At 45.8% G+C, this 8,598-nt stretch overlaps 1 protein-coding gene across 1 annotated transcript in view; it reads left to right on the top strand.

The window, feature by feature from the left end:
- The window catches only part of FHOD1 (formin homology 2 domain containing 1), a 127,578-nt gene that overhangs the window by 111,441 nt on the left and 7,539 nt on the right, over window positions 1-8,598 (top strand). Inside the window, exons 17-22 of the mRNA XM_018552957.1 lie at window positions 5-257; window positions 1,511-1,666; window positions 4,533-4,715; window positions 6,277-6,396; window positions 7,200-7,361; window positions 8,354-8,544. Of these exons, the coding sequence (XP_018408459.1) occupies window positions 5-257; window positions 1,511-1,666; window positions 4,533-4,715; window positions 6,277-6,396; window positions 7,200-7,361; window positions 8,354-8,544 (1,065 nt within the window). The remainder of the gene's footprint in view (window positions 1-4; window positions 258-1,510; window positions 1,667-4,532; window positions 4,716-6,276; window positions 6,397-7,199; window positions 7,362-8,353; window positions 8,545-8,598) is intronic.

Raw genomic sequence — 8,598 nt, forward strand, 5'->3', positions numbered from 1 at the left:
CCAGACCACAGTTACCGCCACCTCCTCCGGCTCCACCCAGCTTCAGTGCCATCTCTACAGACTCTATCGCGCCAGCGTTTAGTAAGAAGAGGAAGACGGTGAAACTGTTCTGGAAAGAGATGAAGGAGGCAGAATGCCAGAGCCGGGGGAAATTTGGCAAAGGCACTGTGTGGGAGTCTCTGGACAAGGTGATGGTGGACACTGATAAGCTTGAACATCTTTTTGAATCCAAAGCCAAAGAGCTGCTTCCTTCCAAGGTGAGTATGTGATAAAACGTACCTTTGTGGGTTTCACTAGTAGATGCAAAAATCTATAGTGCAAAAGAAGTACAGAGAACACCAACCTCTATATACTTGGTGTATGGAAATCCATTTTTTGATGGAATGTGGAAGTGTCAAAAGATCTTTGAGGGCTCTCATAGCTGCCTGTGTCCCGACATGGGAGATTTACCCTAAGGCCCCATTCACACTGAGCGATTTTTGCAGCGATATCGCTCGTATTTCCACGCGATATCGCTCTATGTAGCTTCTCCAATCCATTTCAATGGAGCTGTTCACATCTCGACGCTCAATATTGCTTGTAGCTCGTCGCTGTAGCTTGTCGCTCCTACATGACCCTTTTTTCTGCGGATTTCGGGCGATTTTGCTCCTGATTGCATACAGCCCAATAGGAAAAAGTCGCGCCACAAGTCGCGCAATATCGCACATATAAAATCGCACGCAAAATCACATGATTTTCATGTCGCTCAGTGTGAATGGGGCCTTACTGTTGGTCCATTGTCCCCAGAACGAGAGCTGAGGGGAAATCCACCAATGAAAAAACCTGTTCTGGTGACAACTGTATAAGAGAGGAAGATCTCCACTTGTTACCTGCTGTCTCGAACAGGAAGTGAAATCTCCCAAATGGAACACAGACTGTCAAAATTAACCTGATAGGGGCTTTAACCCTTCCTTGAACAGTTTTTACTTTTGGGATTTGTGATGGAAGTGAGACTTGCAGATATCTTCTATTTAAAGTCCATGACACACTGCATGGGGGGCCGTGCGGAGCAAAGCAAAACTGCGAGGCACGGACGCTCACATGCGGTGTCTGAGCTTAGCGCAGCCAGATGAAAAACGGCATCTTAAGCCAATCAGCTCGGGCGTTACAACTGAATGGACTTTGCATCGTGACGCACAGTTTTATACGCGTGAGCCGAATGGCTGAAGATTACAATTTTCATCTCGGCACGTTCAGCTATGTGAGTTCTCGCAAGCTGACGCGCCGGAGTGAAAATGACATGACACTGCACACGAAGATCCATGCACTACCGCTTCGCGTGCAATGTGTCACAGATTTTAGGAAGACTACTGTAAAAAGCATTGCTGTAGTAGGGAGCTCTTGGTTCCCCTCATCATAACCTGTCATATTATTATAAACCTGCAAGCTCATGCAGCAAGACGGAATTATTTTAGCCAATAGTTGTATTAGTGAAGAACCGTTCTAAGTTATTTCTGTTTCCCGGCCACAGAAAGGGGCCGATACAAAGAAGCAGACTCTGGTTGTTCTGGACCCCAAGAGGAGCAACGCCATCAACATTGGCCTTACTGTCCTCCCCACCGTGCACATCATCAAGACGGCCATCTTGAACTTTGACGAATATGCAATCAGCAAAGAGGGAATAGAGGTGAGTACCCATTCTCTTATATTATACAGGATGTTACGGTGATGTCATTTATAGGGATGCACCGATACCGGTTTCTCTGTATCGAGTACCGATATTTTCTTTACGCTACTCGCCAATACCAAATGCCGATACTGGAAGTCCCGTTAAGGAAGCCAGGCGGCGTGTAATGACTCACCACCTGGCTTCCCGATTAGAAGGGAAGCCGTCTCCATGCTCCCTCGTCACCAGGCGACGAGGAAGCATGGAGCCGGCTTTCTGGCCAATCAGGAAGCCGGGCATTGTGTAATGACTCGTTGCCCGGCTTCCTGATTGGTAGAGAAGCTCGCCAACCGGCTTCCTGATTAGCCAGCTTCCCGACCAATCAGGAAGCCGGGCAGCGAGTCATTACACCAAGTGACGAGGAAGCGTGGAATCAGCTTCCCGGCCAATCAGGTAGTCGGGCAGCGTGTAATGACTCACTGCCCGGCTACCTGATACCGGAAGCTCAGGTATCGCGCTAGGCATCAGAGCATTTGAGCGAGTACGAGTACTCACCCAAATACTCGGCACCGATACTAGTATCCGTGCATTCCTTAGTAATTTACATCAGATTAAAAACCTGATAGTAATTGGTGATAAAGAAAGCAGAGAGAGGATGCGACAGCACAAGTCTCAGCAAGTACACACCAGTGACCCTTTGATATTCTGCATGGGTTCTCTAAATTTTAGCTTGGCCGATGTGCTTGCTTTAAGAACCCCTTAAAAAAGGTCAACATTAACATTGAAAAACGCATTGTTGCCACTTTGAAGAGGACCTGTGCTATAGAAGCTGTGCCTAAAAAGGTCAAACCGAGGACAAAGAACTAGTCTGCAGTATTGCCTGTGGTCTCCTTGCACCTTTTTCCCATTACCGGCTTACCATGGTTTGTTCTGCAATGTGTCCATGTGTGCAGGCAGCCATCTTGGTAAAGGAGCAGTGATTTTCTTCCTCACGTTGGAGCTGCCCCCTCATGACTGGTGATCTGATGACTGGTTGGGAAGGTTAAGAAGCAGCAGGGTAGGTGAAGCAAGTGCAGATCTACAGAATTATTGTAGCAGAAGCAGGAAGATCCTTGCACTGCACCTCTTCAGGTACAGCTTCCTCTCCAGCAAGGAGAACAGTGAGGAGCACAATAGTGACATCATCAAATCCGGTAAAGCTAGCAGTTACAGGCGGCTGTCCCTTAGATGATCTCACACTGCAGATATACAGCAATCAGTCTACAGAACAGGAGAGCCTGAGCACAGGAAGTGCGCTGCTATTTTTAGAAAGGGTTTAGGACAAAAAGATTTTTTGGGTATTGCGCAGGAAGAATTAACATCTCACGATGTTTCCTATAAGACTGCAAATCTTCACTTTGTGAGTTCAGATCCACTTTACCACATTGTCCCCTTTCCTCCATCACGGATGCAGGTCACAATATGGCTGCTTGCACATTCTCAGACAGAGCAGCTGGTTTGATGGGATAAACACCTTGTTTGTTGTGTTCACCTCTGTGGCCGGCTAATCTTGTAGTGATCTACGCTGGTGACGTAAGTAGGTTAATCCTATCACAGCAGCTGACTGCTCACTTACCAGTCCTCTCCCCGAAATGAGGGTAATCTGCTTCTATATTGGAGGTGTCCTTTGAGAAGGGTCAGTAGGACTTCTCATGGTGTCAATAGTGTCAAAGGTAAAGTTTTTAAATCCTTTGTTACAGTGCTGCTGATTCCCTGCAGCCTCTTTGCAGCCACTTCCTGTCTACATTGACTCCAGTGCCTGGCATTTCTTGATAGTGACAACAGTGAACCATGCTTGTGTAATGTGTGTTGAATTAGCCACTTGTAATCTCTATCAAAAGTTTGCCATCAGTAGTGTGACATACAAAGCAGGAAATGGGACAGAGCGTTGTCAGCCTTTAACAGGAAGTGTCTGGATAAGGACCTTCATGGCAGGATCACCGGGTATTATTGTAATAGACTGAAGATTACATATATTGAAAGTGACCCTTGTTTACCCCCTTACACCCCTTTATGGGCTTCCTGATCATGTGATCACTCCTACTGTCACAGTGATCACATGATCAGGAGCCCATCCTACTGGCTCCCAATCATTGCTATGTGACAAGGAGCTGTTGGTGATAGTGCGGTCACAGTGCTGGGGACACGCGATATAGCATACCTTCAGAGGTCTAGTGTGGTCCATGCCTTGATAGGTCATATACCACAGCATACCTTCAGAGGTCTAGTGGAGTCCATGCCTGGTCGGGTCATATACCACAGCATACCTTCAGATATCTACTGGAGTCCACACCTTGACAGATCATATACCCCAGCATACCTTCAGAGGTCTAGTGGAGTCCAGGCCTTGACGGGTCATATAACACAACATATCTTCAGAGGTCTAGTGGAGTCCATGCCTGGACGGGTCATATTCCACAACATACCTTCAGAGGTCTAGTGGAGTCCAGGCCTTGACGGGTCATATAACACAACATACCTTCAGAGGTCTAGTGGAGTCCAGGCCTTGACGGGTCATATTCCACAGCATACCTTCAGAGGTCTAGTGGAATCCATGCAACAGGTCAGGGCTATTTTGGTAGTAAAAGTGGGACCTACTTAATATTAGGTGGGTGGTCATAATGGTATGATAGGTGTATATGTAAGACAAAATAGTCCTTTATGTGTGCCTGTGAAAAAAAAAATGTACAAACCAACCAGTGAAAGCTAAGCCTTCATTTAGTATCTAGGATTGTAAATTGCTGACACTATGACTTATACATATAAGCATTTTTTCATGTCGGTTGGGCCTGCGATCTCCTGTCCAGATTGTACAATTAACTGATTTCATTCATTCCGTTTACACCAGAAAATCCTTACGATGGTCCCAACGGAGGAGGAGAAGCAGAAGATTCAGGAGGCTCAGATAGCGAACCCTGACCTGCCTCTCGGATCGGCTGAACAGTTCCTCCTTACCTTGTCCTCTATTAGCGGCCTGACCTCCCGCCTCCAGCTCTGGGCCTTCAAATTGGACTATGAGACCATGGAGAAGGTAATACACTTTCCACTCATCACACAATGCTTAAAGTGACCTTGTCAGCAGTGTAAGCAACATACTCAGCAGACCCTTGTGAAGAACTATGTTGCGTACTTAAAGCGGAACTCCGGGAATGATCTTTTTTGGATACTTACATTGGTCCAGCTTGACTCAATGTAAGTATTCATGTCTGTAATCAGAGTCACCGGGAAGCATGCGGAGCCACATACAGAAAAGATCGGGGTCTACTACAGTAATTTTCAGCATCCCTGGCCGGCCCTCCTTTAGTTATCAGATATGGATACATAAAACTGGACCAGGAATACTGGAAATATTGTGGCTGCTCTTCAGCTTTTATACAGAACTACAGAGTTAGTAAAGATAACGCGAGGACACTGATTACTCTTGCACATATTTAAAGTGAGCCTTTGCTTTATCCATGCAGGGCAGAGCAACAGGTTCACGTTAATGGTGGGCTACCAACAGCTTTTAGTTGCCTTCCATTACATTTGGCAGCCCAGAGCAAAGTGACGTACCTGGTATCTCCGGGTATAAGAAGCAAGTGACCCACTCCCCTTCCTCTCACATGACAACATTGGGGTTTAGTGATTGGCCACTCAGGAACACAGTGGGTGCCCATGGGGTGAGTAGAGAGTCCTCAGCCCTGTGTAACCTCCAAGTCATTAGCGCTCTTCATGGTTGGTGACCAAAGAGAGTGGTGGGGGGAAGGATGGGTATCAGACACAATGGCGTAGTGGTTAGCACATCTGCCTTGCAGCACGGGGGGGGGGTCCCCAGTTCAAATCCTGGTCAAGGGCCAATCTGCAAGGAGTTTGCATCTCCCCTTGCTTACGTGGGTTTCCTCCGGGGGCTCTAAAGTCCTGCTGGTCGGTTAATTGGCTCCTGTCTAAATCAACGCTGTATGTATGTGGGATAGGGACCTTAGATTGTCTATATAAATACCTGCAATAAATAAATACAATAAGATGATGATTGGGCCTCTATTACAGTGAAACATTTGCTTTTCCCCAAGTGGACAAAAGACAAGTTTATTTATTTTTTCAATAAACACTTTTATTGAAGAAAGAAAATAAAATACAAATACAAAGGGCCCATCAAAGTCAGCTCCAGTATAAGAAAAAACAATATACTGACAATATAAAAAGAACATTCTAATAAACAAACAATATAAAAATCAGACTTCACATGGACACAATACAGAGGCAATACGAGGGACTCCCTGAGATGTATAGGTAGCTGATTGCATGTGTGAAATCAAATCATTAACGTTTATTTTAAATTGGTCTTTTGTATGCATGTATGTTTTTATATGTATTTGTATGTGTGCATGTATTTGTGTGCATGTATTTGTATGTATGTATGTTTTTCTATGTATGTATGTATTTGTGTGCATTTATTTGTATGTATGTATGTTTTTCTATGTATTTGTGTGCATGTATTTGTATGTATGTATGTTTTTGTATGTATTTGTATGCTTATGTATGTATGTATGTTTTTCTGCAAGTCGTTCAACCAGATAGTGTTAATCCTCCGTCTGCTTTGTGTCTTCTCCTAGGAAATCGCAGAGCCGCTGTTTGATTTGAAGCTGGGGATGGAGCAGCTGTCCAAGAACAAGACATTCAGGGTCATCCTGGCCTCACTGCTGGCAGTCGGCAACTTCCTGAACGGTTCATGCGTGAGTTGCATCCATTTTATGTTACCAACTGTGTAATTAAAGTGTTATGGTGGAACAGTCAGCACTGGATATTTGCTGTTCTATGAGTGAGAGAGTCTTCTATGTTTATGCCGAGAGGCAAGGATAGTAACTCATTAAAGCAGAACTTGTGGAAAAAAATAAGAATAGGTTCTTTGCTTTTGTAAAATAAGTGAAATGCCAGAAAACGCTAACTGTGTTATATTCTGGCGTGAATAAGCTGGCCAGGCCCACCCTTAGATGCAATGGCATCAGGAGTGCTGAGCTCCTGGTGGCGCTGGTCATGTGATGTGTCTGGCAGTGAACTCCCTTCTCCTGAGCCCCTGGCTGCATATATCTGTGTGTCTAAAGTCTCATGAGTTGTGCTGGACATCTAGAGGGGGGACTATGAAGTGGGTAGGGGAGGAGCTCTGTAGACACCTTTGGTGCTGGCTTATTAGGAGAGGGGGGGCAATGTTGATGAGATGTAGCTACATGATTATTACATGATGGGGCGGAGACAAGACCAGTCACCTACACAAGGAGTGACCGCAGCAGTGACCAGTCTTTATTACAGGAGGGGGCGGAGAAAAGACCAGTCACCTACACAAGGAGTGACCGCAGCAGTGACCAGTCTTTATTACAGGAGGGGGCGGAGACAAGACCAGTCACCTGCACAAGGAGTGACCGCAGCAGTGACCGGTCTTTATTACAGGAAGCTCTTTCTCTGCCAAGCTTCCTCTACTCTTGGGTCTCTCATCCCCGTTTCCACCAGCGGCATTAACCTGTCCTCTCTGCTGTTCTAGGCCAAGGGCTTCGACCTCAGCTACCTGGAGAAGGTGTCGGAGGTGAAGGACACAGTACACCGGCAAACGTTGCTCCATCACATGTGCAATATAGTCATAGAGAAGTTTCCCGACACGACAGACCTGTACTCGGAAATCGCAGCTATAACCCGCTCTTCCAAAGTAAGTCTCTTCACTTCTCTATGTGCAGCTACTTCTGATACTGTTACATCATTGGCATAAATAGGATGAGAGGAGTCAGTATTGCTGACAGTCACCTATAAGGTGTTGGCTTAAAACATATCAGGAGAAACTGCAGGAACGTGGCATGCACAGTCTGGAGGAAAGAAGGGAAAGGATGGGCATGACGGAGCACTTTAAATGCATGAAGGGTGTGAATAAAGTTCAGGAAGGCAGATTTTTCAATATGACGATCAGATCAAGAACACGACTTCAACCTAGTTCAAAACTAACCTTAGAATGTACAGTATTAGTTTACAGGAAGAGTAGTTGACACTTGGAGCAGACTTTGAGTAGAGGCGGCCAGTCAGTCAACTGTAAGTGAATTAAGACAAGCTTGGGGCAAACAGGTCTACGAAGGGGCAGACTTGATGGACCGCTTGGTCTCTCAGCCACCACTCTTATGCTTCAACTTGTCATGTCAGGAGAGTGTATTGTGGAGGTCAGAGTACTCCTTAAGGATTCTGGGAAGCTGCAGATGTGGCATTGGAGGATTCCTGGGGGCCCCATGTACAGAGGTGATGTGGGGGGCCACCTTTCTGGGAGCGTGATATAAGTGGTTTGGCATTTGGTTCATGTTATACATCAAATAGTTCCCCCTTTGTGTAGCCTCTTGCGGGTTATGAGATGTATTGGTAACATAGCTGCTGGTTTAGACCTTATTCGAGGTTCTGGCAGCTAACCTACTTTTGTAGGTGACAATTTTTTGGATGGATTACGGACCACTCTGTTGTTTTTGTTTGTTTTTTTTTTGTTTTTTTTTTAACCATGTGGGCAATCTGAAGGACCTGATTGGTTGTATCCTTGAGTGAAGCAGTTGCCCATCAAGTCCACTACATGAAGAGTGTGGTGGTTACTCTATATCAGTTAAACATTGTACATAGAATTCCTGATAGGTGATGGTTGACTTGAAACCTTTCACATGTGCTATCCAGGTGGATTTTGATGATCTTGCGGAGAGTCTGGCTCAGCTGGAGAAGAGGTGCCGGGATTCATGGGACAGCCTGAAAGTCATCGCCAAGCACGAGACGAAGCCTGGCCTGAAGAACAAAATGACCGACTTCCTCAAGAGCTGCACCGACAAAATCGTCATCCTCAAGATTGTACATCGCAGGATTCTCAACAGGTCAGACGAGGAGTAATCTGGCTCTGTAATGGGTCTATAATAGTCAGTCTCTCC

The sequence above is a fragment of the Nanorana parkeri genome, unplaced genomic scaffold, assembly GCF_000935625.1.
Source record: "Nanorana parkeri isolate BGI_ZX_2015 unplaced genomic scaffold, ASM93562v1 scaffold6, whole genome shotgun sequence".
In the NCBI taxonomy this organism is placed as follows: domain Eukaryota; kingdom Metazoa; phylum Chordata; class Amphibia; order Anura; family Dicroglossidae; genus Nanorana; species Nanorana parkeri.